We start from the raw sequence: 17,497 nt of genomic DNA, 5'->3' as shown, positions 1-17,497 counted from the left end.
AGTCTCACAGTCTGTTCTCTAAAACCTAAAAGAGGAATTATGGATTTGATCAACTGGCCCCTGAATGCAATTGACACCCTCTTCACAACGAGAAGCCTGGGTTTGGAAGAGACCGTGTGTCCTGGAGGGACATTCTCTGCCGGATACATGATGGATGGGTGGAAGGACTGGAGGGTTGTGTGCCTGGTGGGACTGTCGACCAAGGACATTGAAGACCTTTTTGGAACCATGATAACAGGGTTCTTGCTGATAGGCGCTGGCTTGGCCCTGGCTTATCGAAGAATAAAGAAAGCGGAAACGGCTGTTCAAATTCCCACAAGGCTGCCCGCTATGTTGATTGGAACGATGGAGTGAGCCGTGGCTTCTCAGAATGGGCTCATTAGATGCAGCCCGGATGACATCTTGGAGAAGCTTGTGGCTGCTGTGAGTACTGAGACTCTGACAACATCTGACAACATCTTGGAGAGGCTCACGGCTGTCGTGAACACTCGTGCTCTATGAGCAAACTGGATAACATCTCGGTGTAGCTGGATAACATCGTGGAGAGGCTCACGGCTCTCCATTGGGAATGGTGAGGAACCAGTGATGGACATTAGACAGACTGTAAAATTGTCATGCAGTGGTTTGCACTAAAGAAAGAACACCACCATTATTTCATGCGGCTACCATATCGGCGCCTGCTGCGGTCTCAAGGCTGGAGCTGAACATAACAAACAATTTGTCCCCTGATAACAAACTGTGTTTAGACTCTTCGTTCCAAACGCCCTCGTACGCTTATCTCCAAGGCTGAGTCGGACGGTGGGTCTGGGCCCAGCGCTGGATGAATAGCTGCAGGGCAGCATGGCTGTGTCTGCATCAGCTTCTCACCCCTTACCCACCCCTGTTGCTTTTCACATGCTTCATGATGTTGTGATCTGGACATTTATGTGCTCTTTGTGCAGAGGAGGGGTTTTTTTCTGTTCTCATGCTGTCCTCCCATAGGAGCACCCAAGTCCCCTCCTCGACTTGCCCATTGTATTGTACATTTCAGTGTTTTTCCATAATACTACCGGTCTCCGACCTGTGTCTCCCCATGTGATGTCTGTGTTGTGTATGTAAGGTCGGGGTGGGGGGATGGGGGATGGGGGATGGGGAGGATTTCTTGACTGGTGGAAATTCCTAAAACGAAGTCTTCACTTATCCCTTTGAATCAGTGGATAACTGACACTTTAACTTATATTTTATTGTTATTATTGTATTGTTAGGCGGTTGTGGGCAAAAGACCTGCAACTGACAAATAAAGGCTATCTCATCATCTCATCATTATTGTTGTTTGTTTGTCGTATTTATTATTCTTATCGTACCTTTCATATTTCTGGAAGTAAACTTCTTTTTACATCAAAAAAACCAGTGATGCGCAGGCACTCAGTAGGCCACAGGTGTCAAACTCCAGGCCTCGAGGGCCGGTGTCCTGCAGGTTTTAGATGTGTCCTTGATCCAACACAGCTGGTTTAAATGGCTAAATTACCTCCTCAACATATCTTGAAGGTCTCCAGACGCCTATTAATGAACTAATCCTTTGATTCAGGTGTGTTGACCCAGGATGATATCTAAAACCTGCAGGACACCGGACCACAAGGCCTGGAGTTTGATACCCCTGCAGTAGGCAAACGACAGGCTCTGGTGGCTCAAGCTGGGGTTGTGCCTCTGGCTCAGGAGGAGAGGGACCCGCAGGTTTGGTCTCTGATACAGGTGGAGGCATGGAAGCCGTCTTAGGGGAAGCATCCTTAGAAACATTGTCAATAGGTTCTTTTCTAATTTTGTTCCAAGTCACACACAGAATTAATTGAGACAGAACAGTCAATGACAGGCTCAGGGACAACACTTTCACTCATATTTGGTCCAGAAATGTTCACGTCACATTTTCTATACCAAACTCACACAACCAGTTTAGAAACACCAGCGTAGAATAGAAAAGCCCTTTTTTGTCATCGTACATGTACAACTAAACTGTAGCTTGACAGTTATACAATCATACAACTGTTATACAAGTTCACAGTTATACAGTTGAAAAAAGTTATTTTTGGACTTTAAACTCACAAAATCAGAATTTAAATAAACATCGGGAACACTGGCAGGTTCAGGAAGAAAATAATCTGTCCTTAGTTTATTTGGCAAGGAAACAGAAAGCACAGACACAGAAAGCACTGGCCACTCAGAGTGACGCCGAAAACCAAGTTCATGTCAAGGGGTGTGGAAGCAGGACCCAAACACAGGACTGTGCAGCAAACTGTAAACTTATTTATAGTGAATAACAATAATGACAAGAGCAAACAATCCTCTGTATGTGAGTTTTTGCTTCTTGTGCTTGCTTCTTGCTCCCATGTTGTGACTTCTCGAGTGACCTTGGTGAGTTTCTTTCCCCCTTGTGGTGTCTATGTACAGAGCGCTCAACTCCCTCCACTCGTGTCCACAACACTCTGGGAAAACAACAAGCAACTGGTAAGTACACGCCACTTCTCAACTCCAAAAACACTGTCCCACAATTGCTGGGAAATAACTGATTTCTCTTAACAATCCAGCATCGACTGCAGCTCAGCTACTCCGTTAATTAGCCCTCCAGACGAGGCTGACAGGTGCATGTAATTATCCCTCAGGTGTGGCTGGCTCCACTGCAGGGAAAAACTCTCTGGGCCTGATGTTACAGGAAACTCTGGGCACCCCCCCGACACACACACACACACACACACACACACACACACACACACACACACACACACTCATACAGATGGAAATGTGGGACTGGGAGAGAACAACAACGAACATATGACAGCATGGCATGTTAAACAGAGACACGGGCGACCAGCGAGGACTGCCTTCCCAAGACAACCCCAGAAATATAAATAAGTCCACAAAAAACACATGAACCCATGACAGTTCATGCATTTATTACTTCTAGGCTGGACTACTGTAATTCATTATTATCGGTTTTCAGTTTGCGGTGCTTTAATGTGCCCTGCAGTGGTCAAATTTGTGTGTTGATCATCTATACAGCAGCTTTTTGTCAGTGTGGTTAAACCGAGGGTGACATATTTTCTTCACAAGACAAAGTGCTGCATGACTTTAACTGTGAAAACAAAATATCTTGTTTTTTTACTCACAAGCTGCCTTCTCCTTTTCTGTGAAACAAAGTTCTGAACTCTCTTTTTCCCCCACTAAGATTTAACTGTGAAAAATAGATTCAATACAAAGCAGTAGAGGGCAGTAAAAGACCAATTTATCTGGTCGTCTATGTTGTCTTCTTTGTCAGAGTGAGGTTCTTGTGGAAGAACACATTGTACCTGTTATGCTTTGCATAATAAAAATATAGCTTTTCTCTTAATATTGTATTTAGGTCCCGTGCTGTTCAAGAAAATAAAACAAAAATGTGAACTAACACCCTAACAGTAACTCTGCTCACTAAAGTGGCTTGGATAGGAAGGTAGTTCTTATACTGGCCAATCTAAACAAAGCTATTCGGTTTCATTTGACTAATGAAAAGAGTCAAAATATATTCGGTATGTCATGGTCCTGTCATGGTCAGCGGTATGACTGTTGTGACTCTTGTGTTTTAACAAAGTTATTCCACATGAGCTTGATTTCAGTGAAAGAATTTGACAGTCTGCAATCCTACAGTCAGAGTCTACTGACTGTAGCTGTCAACAGTAATAATAATAATAATAATAATAAATTTTATTTATGAGCGCCTTTCAAGTCACCCAAGGACACTTTACAATAAGATAAAACACTTAGTAAAACAATGGCAGAATAAGAACAATAAAATAAAGCACAAGATAAAATGAACAAACAGTGGATTCACAGTGAATATGCAGATTTGAACAGATGAGTTTTGAGTTGGGATTTAAACTGGGGGAGAGAACCAATATTTCTTATTTCTGGGGGCAGAGAGTTCCACAGCCTGGGAGCAGAGCAGCTGAAAGCTCTGCTTCCCATGGTGGTGAGGCGGAAGGAAGGTACAGTAAGCTGGATAGAAGAAGAAGAACAAAGTGAACGGGCAGAACAAGTGGTGGTTAACAGGTCAGAAAGGTAAGAAGGAGCGAGGTTATGAATGGCCTTGAAGGTGAGCAGAAGAAGTTTGAAAATTATCCGGAATTTCACAGGGAGCCAGTGAAGTTCCTGAAGAACAGGTGATGTGCTGGTAGGAGGGGGTTCTGGTGATAATGCGAGCAGCAGAGTTCTGAACCAGTATGGAGGGATTTTTGGGGGAGACCATGCAAAAGAGAATTGCAGTAGTCAGTATGGGAGGTAACAAGACCGTGGACAAGAATGGACGTAGACTGGGTGGAAAGAGAAGGAAGCAATCTGTTAATGTTACGTAGATGGAAGTAGGCAGAACGGGTGAGATTATTGATGTGAGATTTATAGGAAAGTGAACTGTCTAGGATGACACCAAGGCTCTTAACCTGAGGAGAGGGGAAAACTGTGGAGTTATCGATGGTGAGTGAGAAATGGTTTGCCTTCAAAAGGTTGGATTTGGTGCCAATAAGGAGGATCTCAGTTTTATCCTCATTGAGCTTTAGAAAATTAGAGGTAAACCAGGATTTTAACTCGGATAGACATTCTGTAAGGGAAGAAGGTGGGAGGGAGGAATCAGGTTTGCAAGAGAGATATAACTGGGTGTCATCAGCAAAACAGTGAAACTGAAGATCAAATTTGCGGAAGATGGTACCTAGAGGGAGGATGTATATTATAAAGAGAAGAGGGCCTAAAACTGAGCCTTGGGGTACACCAGAGGTGACGGGGAATAGACGAGAGCGGAATGATCTTAGTTGAATAAACTGGGAACGGTCGAGGAGATATGATTGAAACCAGGCGAGGGGTGTGTCAGAGATGCCGAGAGAGGAAAGTCTGCTTAGAAGGACAGAGTGAGAAATGGTGTCAAAGGCTGAGCTCAGATCTAAAAGGACGAGAATGGTGAGAAGACCAGAGTCAGCTCCGATTAGAAGATCGTTAGTGACTTTAAGTAGAGCAGTTTCGGTACTGTGACATGAGCGAAAACCAGATTGAAATCACTTGTAGATGTTATTATTAACCAGGTGTAAATGAAGTTGAGCTGCAACCACTTTTTCAAGTATCTTAGAAATGAAGGGTAGATTGGAAATCGGACGGAGGTTGTTAAAGTTGTTAGGATCTAAAGAAGGTTTTTTCAGTACAGGAGTGACTAGAGCAGTCTTCAATAAGGAGGGAACGATACCGGTGGTGAGAGAAGAGTGAATGATAGCAGAAATGAGTGGGAGTAAAGAAGAGAGGCAGGATTTCACAAGCCCTGTGGGCATGGGGTCAAGATGACATGTGGCAGGCTTTGATTTACATATTAACTCGGAAATATCAGATAAATCAGGAAGATGAAAAGTGGAAAACGGCTCAAAAAGGAGAAAAGGTTCTGGAGAGGGTGTAGACACAACATTTGATCTGAGTTGCTGGTGGATGTTATTGATTTTCGTAGTCCAGGGCCCTGTTTCAGGAAGCCGGTTTAGTGGAAAAACTGAGTAAGTATACCCTGAGTTAACGAAAACTCTGGGTTTTCGGTTTCACAAAGCGAGTTCAGATGAAGCCTCAGTGAGTCACTATGACGACACACTCCGTGAAGCTAACCTGCCCCCTAGCAGGTTTACTACAACTAACCCTGACTGTCTCCGCCCCTTTGTCGGAAACCTGACAGTAGGAAGTGTCAGACATGGCGTGCCACTTCCTTGAAGAGCCAGTAGATCATGAAGCCCAAATTCTCCGCAGAGCTCACCGCCGGGAGAGAGTGATCAGAGCGCGTTTGGACATTTTATCATTTCCTGATGATTTTCTGTGCGAACGTTACCGTTTCTCAGCACAATCTCTAAGTTATTTGGATAACATCCTCAGGCCATATATTACGCATGTGACACATCGCGGACATGCTCTCAGTTCTGTACATATTATTTGTATTGCACTTCGTTTTTTTGCAAACGGGAGCTTTCTGTATAATATTGGTGATGCTGAGCACGTTTCCAAGGCTACCGTCTGTCGGGCAGTCAGGAATGTTACAGTTGCACTGAAATGTCTCCTGTACTCGTTTGTGGTGTTCCCCGGTCATAGACCCACAAGATTTATCAAAGAGGGATTCCACAAAATTGCAGGTATCAGGATGAACAAAACTTAATATATGATGTGGTGATACTTGGACTACTACTTAAATTGTACATTTATTTTCAGGGTTCCCAGGCGTGATTGGCTGTATAGATGGTACTCACATTCCAATCATTGCTCCTTCAGTAAATGAAGGAGACTATGTGAACAGGAAGTCTTTCCACAGCATTAATGTACAGGTACATAGTTCCCTGTAGCATTTCAAACTAACAAATTATTTCATTATAGTAATGGATGCTAATTTGTGTTCTCTGCACTGTGAAGATCATATGTGATGCTGCCAACATTATCACAAATGTGGAAGCCAAGCGGCCAGGCTCTGTCCATGACTCACAAATATTCCATGAATGTACACTGAGCACAAAATTTGGACATGGTGAGTTGAGAATACTTTAAAATATATAAAGACCAATTGCTTCAGGGACATTTGAACTGAAGTGTATCCTTCTGTCTTAGGAGAGTTCACTGGCTACTTGCTTGGTGATAGGGGGTATCCATGTTTACCCTATTTGCTTACCCCTTACCCTGACCCTGAACGGGGCCCACAGCAGCGATATAATCTGGCTCATTGCAGGACAAGAGCCAGAGTTGAAATGACTATCGGAATGCTTAAGGCCTGGTTCCAGTGCCTTCAAAGACTCAGGGTCACCCCAGAAAGGGCATGTGACATTATTGTGGCATGTGTGATTCTTCACAACATTGCCACAATTAGAGGAGAACACTGTCCTTCTGAACCAAACATCAGCAGTGATCCAAACCATGAACATCCTGACCCTCCCACGGACATACAAGATGGAAGAGCAGTCAGAGACACCATATGTCACAATCATTTCCTTTGACCCATCATCTCAACATGTTGAAAGAAGAATAAACAGATTTTTTGTTCAACTGGCTTTATTGGTCGCCTGTATTTCCTGTACACAAAGTATTAAAAGATGTAAACCTCATAAAGTGTCTCTGTTGCTTCCTCCTCTGTAACAGCTGTCAATGTTTCTTCATTATTTTCCTGTAGTAAAGAAATTAACAACATTGCTGTTCTACTGTAAACTCATATAATCTGTGGAGTATTAAGAGTACTCATAACTGCATGTTGGTCTGGCTCAACAGGAGGCTGCACCAGATGCAGTACACCATCACCATCAACTGATAGAATATGAGGTTTATACAGGTCACTTATAACTTACAAGGGACCAAATGGCAATTAACAAACATACCAATCACCTTACACTTCATTGTCATTATGCTCTCAAAGACAACCAAGACTGAGGGAAGGCAAAATCAGTAGGAAAATAACTTCACTACAAAATAATTCATTATGGTAAAGAGTTTATCAAATGAATGAGTAGCACTGCAAAGGTGACTGTGAAGAAAGGATGTATGTGTAACGCGGTTAAAGAACCAGGGCGCCTGACTGCAGCCTCATAGACAATGAGCTATCAGAATAAGATTCGACTATGGAGCCTAAGGGTGTGAATAAAACACAGGAAACAAAAGTAGAGCTCAAATATATATATATTATGTTTGTTATGAGAAGTGTATAGACGTATGTACAAAAGAAATAAAAACATATGCATATATATCACAAACAAAAATAATGTTGACAATACAAAACAGCTTAGTAGGTTCCAAAAGGAGGTGGGATGAGGTGTAGTCCAGTATGTGATTTAGTTTAGTTCCATGGACCTGTGATAGGTCATGTGTCAACAATTTGTGATTCAGTCCATAGGTTCACAATTCCTACCGCAACGTAGCGGTGGTCGGGTGGCTCGCCATCTCGCGCTGATCAGGGCTGATCGCGGGAGAACAAAAAAAACCTGACCTAAACAAGGTCAAAAAACAGAAATTATCATTCACAGAAGAAAATGAAACAGCATTCTACTGCTGTGACAAAATAAATACATAAATCCATAAATAACAAAGTCAAGTAATCAATGCCACGTTTCATACAACAATCAATAAACCATCATCTCTTATAATGAATGTCATTCTAAATACTATTATAGAAAGACATTCTCATGGGTCCCATCAAAGTATATCAGCGTTAAAGCTAATAAATATTATCCAAAGTTAATCAAATATATTTACAAAACTCATTTAATCACAGGTGTTGCGCAACAGATTCAATAATGTAAATGGAATTTAACTCAATGCAAAATCTCATAGGCCGTGTCGGCATTTCATCAGAAAAGTAACAAAAAACATCCAAAACGGACAAAACTACAAAAATCAAATCACTCATTCCACTCTAGATACGTTAAATCAACATTCGGCCATAATGGAATAAACAAAAACAACAATATTCAATAGATGACACTAGTAATTGCACTTACTGTCGCTAGCCTAGCATTAGCTTACCGGCATTGTAGGATGTGCGATCGCGGCTCCGCATGTACATTAATTGTGACAAAACAAAACAAACAAATAACTCACCGTTGAGTCGAGTGTGAGGTAGTGTAAAGATGAATGAATCGGCCGGGTTATTGCACGCTGTCAACTGGCCTGTAGTGCAAAATTTGTCGTGATCTGACAAGTACACCAACCACAGGGACAACAGCAGCCAGAGGAGCAGGGACATGCAGCTGATTGACCCGGAACTTATACAGGATTCATTCCCGCCACAATAAAGGGACTGGCGGAAGTGGGGTCAGAAGTTACCGTGGTTACATATGCACATCATGTATTATTTTGAATTTACCCCTTATGTAGGCACTTGTGTCTTGCGGGGTTACTGACTCAGAGGATGTCCCCGCAGAGATGCCTTCAGCCACAGGGCGCCCACTGTTTTGGCTGAGGGCCAACTGCTCAGCCTCTGTGAGTGGTGGTGGTGGAGGACCCCCACCTGTTTTTCGGGCCTCCGCTTTTTTTCTGTTGGCTATAACGGGCCACATTTGAGCATACAGAGTAAGCAAATATGTACTTGTAATGTGCTCAGATAATTTCAATAAGTGCTTACAGAAAGAAAATTAATGTAGCCTCTAACTGCAATTGATTTACATGGGACAAACAGACCAAGCACTATGGCTCATAATACAATTACACCTTACCTGTTTGGACTATATTTTTATATTTCATTTTTACTTGCTGCCAGGAACGTTTGGGGCCTGTTGGGTTGCACCTGCGCTCACATCACGTCACAAAATAAAATGTATAAAATAAAAAATAAAATAAAATAACGTGTTAAATGGGTGGAAATCCCTAGATCAATGTTTAAATTAACACTCACGCATTGACTCTGTCGGCTGTGTTTTGCCATGCATGCTCCCTTTCTTTTGCAGCTGTGGCTGTGTTACTTTTTTCCGCAAAATTTGCATGTTATCGGCATATGCTGCCATCAGAATTTCGGCCTCAAGCGCTGTGAAATACATTGACCGCGCCTTCTTTCCCTCCGTCTCCATGGTGACTCGCTTAATCTGTGCTCCACTAATCAGGGCTTTATGTATCCTCGTCCGCGCGCTTCACTTGGGGTTAAAACAACTCCGCGTTGACTGAACTAATTGTTATCAGCCTTTCTGAAACCGAATATTCCGAGTTGGACAGTTCGGGGTTACTCAACCCTGCGTATCGTTTTTCACTCTGAGTTTTCTAAACCGGCTTCCTGAAATAGGGCCCCGAACAGCATCAAGGAGTTGCAGGTTTCAGAGGAATAGAAGTGCGGTGGTAAAGCGTTGGGGGGTTGAATTAGTTTGTTGAGAACTTAAAACAGAGTCCTTGCATTACCCTCATAAGAACGGATAATACCAGAGTAGAAGCTTTGTTTGGCCTTGTTGATGGAGTCTTTATACTGAAGTACGTGGTATTTATAGATTTCTGAATCAACAGTTAAACCAAATTTCTTATATTTATGCTCTAGCTGCCGAGCTTTGGCCTTCAGAGCTCGGAGGTCAGAGGTAGGAGGGAGCAGGGCGAGCGAAGGAAACAGAGTGGGTTTTTACAGGAGCCAGAGAATCAAGGACAGTGCGTAGACAATTATTATAATATAACAACAAATCATCAGGAGTAGAATAGAAGTCCGGAATCTGAACATTGTCCAAACTGGTAGTGAGAATGTCCATATCGATGTTCTTGATGTTGCGGAACGAGATGAGACGGGTTGGCTTGGTAGAAGAGCAGCAGAGAGTGAGGTTAAATGAAAGGAGGAAGTGGTCAGTTATGGGGATTTCAGTAGCAGAAAGATTCGAGGGAGTAAGACCAGAACAGCAGACCAAGTCCAGGGTGTGTCCTTTAGAGTGAGTGGGAAAGTCGATAAATTGTTGAAATTCAGAGCCTTCGAGACAGGAGGAAAAGTCTCTGGTGAGCAGAAGGTCATTATTGTCCATGTGAATGTTGAAATCTCCCACCAAGATCACATTTGGGGAGAGAGATGTGTGGGTCCACGACATGTAGATGCTGGTGATCTGTAGGGCTATGTGGCAAGGACTTATCACAACTGAGTGTTCCCACACTTGGCCTACTGCAGTTTTACCTTTTTGGGCCCATATACGGGTTTCTATGGGCAGGTCCATGAGACTAGTCTATTGTCATTATTTTCTCTGTAAGGAAGTGAGGCAATTCATTTAGCAGATTTACATGAGGAAATGAGTAACATGAAATTATTGATTCATTTACTCTAAAGGCTTGAACAGAAAAAGAGATAAACACATAACTCTCATCTTCCTGAAGCCAGAAAGCCTGATACACCCAGGTAGCCCTCCCTCTTCTTGCTGCTCTCAAACCCAGCAACTCCTCTTTTTCCATGTTTCCTTGTTCCCTCCTCTTGTGGTGACGTGTAAGAGCTGACTTGCCCCATTCAAACCAGAAAGTCATGTTAGATCAGAGCTCACACTAGTTTCAGTTATAAGAAACAGAAACGCACACAGTCACTGACACTGAGAAGAGAAATGGCACAGAAAAGTGTTCAGCTGGACCGAGAAACCTTCTCTTGTTCGATCTGTTTGGATCTACTGAAGAATCCAGTGACTCTTCCCTGTGGACACAGCTACTGCATGAACTGTATTAATGACTTTTGGGATGGAGAGGAAAAGAAGAAAATCTACAGCTGCCCTCAGTGCAGACAGACTTTCACAGCGAGGCCTGTCCTGGTAAAAAGCACCATGTTAGCAGTTTTAGTGGAGGAGCTGAAGAAGACTGGACTCCAAGCTGCTCCTGCTGATCACATATATGCTGGACCTGAAGACGTGGCCTGTGATTTCTGTGCTGAAAGGAAACTGAAAGCCTTCAAGTCATGTTTAGAATGTCTGGCATCTTACTGTGAGAAACACCTTCAACCTCATTATGATGTGGCTCCATTCAAGAAACACAAGCTGGTGGAGCCCTCCAAGAAGCTCCAGGAGAACATCTGCTCTCGTCATGATGAGGTGATGAAGATGTTCTGTCGTACTGATCAGCAGAGTATCTGTTATCTCTGCTCTGTGGATGAACATAAAGGCCACAACACAGTCTCAGCTGCAGCAGAAAGGACTGAGAGGCAGAGAGAGCTGGAGGTGAGTCGACAAAACATCCAGCAGAGAATCCAGGACAGAGAGAAAGATGTGAAGCTGCTTCAACAGGAGGTGGAGGCCATCAATCAGTCTGCTGATCAAACAGTGGAGCACAGTGAGAAGATCTTCACTGAGCTGATCCATCTCATCCAGAAAAGAAGCTCTGATGTGAAGCAGCAGATCAGATCCCAGCAGGAAACTGAAGTGAGTCGAGTCAAAGAGCTTCAGGAGAAGCTGGAGCAGGAGATCACTGAGCTGAAGAGGAAAGATGCTGAGCTGAAGCAGCTCTCACACACAGAGGATCACATCCAGTTTCTACACAACTACCCCTCACTGTCAGCACTCATCAAGTCTACAGACTTATCCTGCATCAATATCCGTCCTCTGAGGTATTTTGAGGATGTGACAGCAGCTGTGTCAGAGGTCAGAGATAAACTACAGGACATTCTGAGAGAGGAATGGACAAACATCTCACTGACAGTCACTGAAGTGGATGTTTTACTATCACAACCTGGGCCAAAGACCAGAGCTGAATTCTTAAAATATTCATGTGAAATCTCACTGGATCCAAACACTGCAAATGCATGTCTGTTATTATCAGAGGAGAACAGAAAAGCAACATCCACAAAGAAACAGTCTTATTCTGATCATCCAGACAGATTCACTGGATGGTCTCAGGTCCTGAGCGGAGAGAGTCTACCTGGACGCTGTTACTGGGAGGTGGAGAGTGGAGGAAACGTTTATGTAGCAGTAGCATACAACACTATCAATAGAGCAGGGTGGGACAATGAATGTGCATTTGGACGTAATGACAAATCTTGGGCATTAAATTGCAACAACAACAGTTTTACATTTTGGTACAACAACATTAAAACTCGTGTCTCAGGTCCTCGTTCCTCCAGAGTAGGAGTGTACCTGGATCACAGAGCAGGTATTTTGTCCTTCTACAGCGTCTCTGAAACCATGACTCTCCTCCACAGAGTCCAGACCACATTCACTCAGCCGCTCTATGCTGGACTTTGGTGTCGTAATTCTCATGATACCAAAGCTGAGTTCATTAAACTGAAATAGACTGAAGTCTTTCATATTGTTGTGGGTTAAAAATCTGTACTTTAGTTTCCCTTTTAATTTCTCTCCATCATCATTGTGATGTTTCTTCATTGCAGAGAGTTCAGCTGTTAATCAAACATTATGTGTTGTACTTTGACATCTTCTTGATGTTTTCTTGAGTTATTTAGGTGGAGTTTTTTGTTTGTTTGTTTGTTTCTTGTGGGTGACACTAGCCCAGGAGTTAAAGGAGGTCACATCCTAATTGGAATTCTGGTGGTTCAATCCCTGCTTGCTCCAGTGTGCATGCTAAAGTATCCTTTGCTAAGACATTGAACCTTAGGTTAATGTGAGTGGATGTTATTTAGACAGTACTTAAATGTTGAAGAAAGTGCTTGTATAAATATATGGGTGAACAAATCCATTTAGCTCTTTCTTGTGTCTGTTTAGCCATGGAGGCTATCTTTCTCCAAATGAAATTTAAACTTTTCAGTTATCTTAATGTTTATATTCTTTTAATTGTATATTATTGTTTCTGTCCTACATCATAGTCTTTAACAGAGAAAACTCTTTATCACAGAGATTTTGTTCCCACCATTTTGTACATTTAGAAATGAAATCTGTAATCACATACACATTTGTCTTTTTGGTAGAAAAAAAATACTTTTGTTGTTTCTTATCATGATAATAATCTAAGTATAGATCATTCAATTATTAATACTGAATGCAATATGTAACTTATTTAATACTTAAGGTGCAAACAAACTGAAGATATGTGTAATAAATAAACTTTGATCAAAGTCTTCTGTCTTCAGTCCATTCTTTCAGTTCTATTTTTCCTTATTCTGATTAGGAAAGTGTTCTGTCAGTAAAATCTAAAAAACGTGTTGGACAATTTTCTATCACTGTAAAATCCTACAAGCTGCCAATGGAGAGATACCAAACTGTTTCATTGTTCTGGTAACAGTGGCAATAAAGATCTAGCTTATCTTAGATATCAAAATGAGCTTCTTCAGCCAGTGGCAATCCCATATCTCCACAGTCTGGGACCAAACTCTATCCTCCAAGCTGTCAATGCTCACCCCCACGTATGAGATCTATCAGAGACTACCTGGAGGGGAGTGCAGAGGATGGAATAAGCAGATGTGCTTCATCTTTCACTGTCAAAGGAGCTTGGAAAGAAAAGCGTCTGGACTTCTTTAAGTTGCTTGAAGACGTTTCACCTCTCATCTGAGAAGCTTCTTCAGTTCTAAGGTCAAATGGTGGAAAGAGTTGAAAGAGGAGTGAAAGAAGCCATCTATGTCCACTGTGAGTGACCATCTTTGAACAGAGGCAGTGGTTTACGACACCAACTGTCTGCCATCTATAATCCAGTTTTCAGTTCCCTCCCCAGACGCCTTAACGCCCACTCACATCCTGGGCCATCTGACCTCAGGAATTCACATGATAAGGTGGGGCCAGGTTTCACAATGAGCTCACCCAAAACCCTGGCTGATTGGGACCCACACCCAGTTTCACACCTTGGCTCAGGTGATTAGAGGATCATCAGGGGGTCCTTTTGTCCCTCTGTGGGGGGAAACTCCCACTAGGTTTATATCTGGGACTCCCCACCATTTGACCTTAGAACTGAAGAAGCTTCTCGGATGAGAGGTGAAACGTCTTCAAGCAACTTAAAGAAGTCCAGACGCTTTTCTTTGCAAGCTCCTTTGACTACGATGACCTGGATGACTGAGAACCTTCACACACATTTCATCTTTCACTGTTCAATTCATCTGTTGAAGGTGTTCAGCTCATGTCTGTCAGCTCTCATGACATGAAGTTTAAAACAAAGAAGTTCCATCTGGAACTTCCTTATTTTAAACCAAATGAGTTGCAACAGGAACTCCTTTGTTCTATTGTAAGTCAGCAATGCAACAAGAGCACACGCATCCATTTATAGCCTTCAAAAGACAAAAGCATCATTCCATTGCAGATTAGGCAATTTTTAGAATATTTTCTGCTTGATCATCTTTGATTTGCCTAAAATTTTGTCTAAAAATATTGTTTGAGCACATAGTATGATTGCTATGACACTTCAAGGTTATATATCAAACACTTTTCAAAATATGTTTCTACCAAAAAATTTCTGTCAACCCACTTTTGGGCCTCTTTTTGACACATTCAGCTGTCTGCTGTGATGAAGGGTCTCGAGATTTTCATTAAACAGCTTTCCTTCAGGAAAAAGAGCATGACAACACATTGATAAGCATGGTAAGGCATTACTAGGTAATACAGAATAAAATGCAATAATAAAAGGCAATATCTGATTCCTCTGTCAATCAATTCATGGATTTACTAAACTGGATTAATAGCTGGAAAGTAACTTACTGTGCTGTGATTTTGATCTTCAAAGTCACAACACATGCACGGTGGTGCAGTGGTTAGCACAAGTCAGACACTGATGCTGGACAAGAAACCCTGGCTTGCAGTCTTCACTCTAATTCATTCTTAAAGTTTTTCATTGGGTTGCTTGGACCAGTGGACCTTGCTTTGTGCACAGTCATTTTGGATCAGGAAAGGGCCATCCAGCTAATATGTATGGCATGTTCAGGTGTTTGATTTTATACAATTGTACCCAAGTAATTGATTGGAAAGCTGAATTCAATTATTTTGATGGTTGATCAAATACTTTTGGCAATATACTATTGATTAGTGAATGGTTCCCATCGCTGACCATGTGTGCTACTTGTTTTTAAACCTTTAATTAAAAAAGAAAAATTCTGCTAAAGTTTTGTAATCAGTGTGACACACACAGCAAGTTCATGTAATGTAGCTGCAGGTTTACATTTCAGACTGTATAAAAAGACAACAGTAACTTTTAATGTATTTAATTTTATTTTATATAGAGTTCTGAAATCTAGAACACAGGTTTTAAACCATGTAAGGTATCAGATAATTTACCCGTCAGCCTCTTAAGAGTGGAAACGTTTGTGCTAAAGGATGACAGTCATAACTTGAACTTTTTTGTTTTAAAACAAAGAAGTTCCTCCTTTGATTTAAAAGAGGAAGTCTGAAATTGGAAAGATGCCCAAAGACTGTCACAGAACAGGATGTTGTAAGAAGTGCTTTCTATTTCAGGAAATAAACTCTAATCAACATCTGTTGGGTCAGCATAAAAATGTACATTCAGTGGTGCATTCAGAGCACTTGGAGCTTATCAGTGTATTAAATCGAAGCTGTAGAGCAGGTGCAGTGGAACTTATGGAAAAAATGCATTGTGTAGTATTGTCACAGAGCAGACTGATGTACATATTTTACCTGACAGACACAATGCCTTGTGTCTCCAGAGTAACATGAGCCCTGCTTTTCATGGTTTTGTCTTTGTCATTCCTTAGTCACAGCTGGGTGTCTTCACAAACAGCTCATTACAAACAGCACACATACATTTTTCTATTTTACTCCTGGCAGTTTGGAGCTTTGTGGGAACTGAGTTAGAGGTGGCGGATTTATCCAGATATCAATAGTCCAGTCCATATTTTGTTTCTATCTGGTAAGTCCAGCATGCACTATGAAAAATGACTGAAATTTTTTGTTTTAACTGTCACCTATATTTTATTTATAGATTTTTATTGTATTTATTCATTTATTTTTATTTATATATTTTATCTATTTATATTTATAGCACATTTAAACAACAAAAGTTGACCCAAAGTGCTTTGGAGACCATCCAGCTCCAAAAACCCATTTTCATGTTGTTGTTTTTTTTTTCAAATACATTAAAAGCTGAAAGTTGTTAATTATTGTGGAAAGAATAAAACAGTGATTTATTGGTCAATGAAATTAGTTCAAAATTTGCAAATTGCGTCACATCATAAATCATGAGACACTGCTTTCCTTTATAAAAGTTATGGTTATGATCCAAAGTTTGGGTGCAAAGATTGATTAGGGTGACATAGGTTCACATGTCAAATACTTTTCAAGACATACTTTTTGAAAAATGGTCTGTTGACCCACTTTCACTTTATTTCACATATTAAAGATAAAATCCTGAAATTTTCACCGGCCTTTCTTACCATCTAAATGAACCAAAGATCTGTAATTTTGGATAAATCCATTGACAAATACCCGAGTAATGGCCTGTTAAAATATGAAGAAGAAAAAAGTCCAGCTATCATGGAAGTCACAGAAAGGAAGACTCACTCACAGGACACTGAGTAATGTTTATGTAGGTTTTACAGGTTGCTTTTAAGTGCCGGAAAAATAATAATTTTCTAAGATGCAATTTATTCTGAGAGAGTCGGTAACACTGTGGGCACAAACACACATTGTCAGACTGTTACAAATACACAAGGGCTTCTGAGACACTGGAGTAGTCTGCACAGAATCACAGGTTAGATCTGAAAACGACCCTATGGATTACATGAAGAAGCCAGAAGCCAATAACCCTTTGTAATGCAACAGTCAGGCAAAAAATGAGGAATTGCTTTAGCCTAAAATAGGCCGTCTGATAACCACATGAGGAGGAGGTATGTTAATCAGCAGTATTTAAGAAGTGAGAGTTTGCCAGGAAGGCGGGGAAGCTGGGAAGTACCGCCTCTGAAAGAGTAAACAAAACACGCCCACAAACATATATGCATACAAAGAAAGGGAGGAAAAAATAGGGCTAGAAAGAGAGAGAGATGGTATGCCAGTGCAGGAGGTCAGTGACCACGACACCAGCACTTAAGCAAAGTTCCATATTTGATAACACACTAATAAAAAAACATAAAGAGCCCACAATATTACAATATTTGAAAGCACCCCCCAACAATCTCAGCACCCTTTATGAGCAAGCA

The 17,497-nt window shown here is 41.5% G+C and overlaps 1 protein-coding gene across 1 annotated transcript; it reads left to right on the top strand.

Annotated features, from left to right (window-relative positions):
- Positions 1–10,999: 10,999 nt before the first annotated feature.
- Positions 11,000–13,346, top strand: LOC309694521 (tripartite motif-containing protein 16-like). The gene has a single exon (XM_082514669.1). The coding sequence runs from the start codon at positions 11,037–11,039 to the stop codon at positions 12,705–12,707; it is 1,671 nt and encodes a 556-aa protein (XP_082370795.1). The 5' UTR covers positions 11,000–11,036; the 3' UTR covers positions 12,708–13,346.
- The last annotated feature ends 4,151 nt before the right edge of the window (positions 13,347–17,497 follow it).

This window comes from Aulonocara stuartgranti (genome assembly GCF_965226115.1).
Source record: "Aulonocara stuartgranti genome assembly, chromosome: 18".
NCBI lineage: Eukaryota > Metazoa > Chordata > Actinopteri > Cichliformes > Cichlidae > Aulonocara > Aulonocara stuartgranti.
This window is presented reverse-complemented; position numbering and strand designations above follow the sequence as displayed.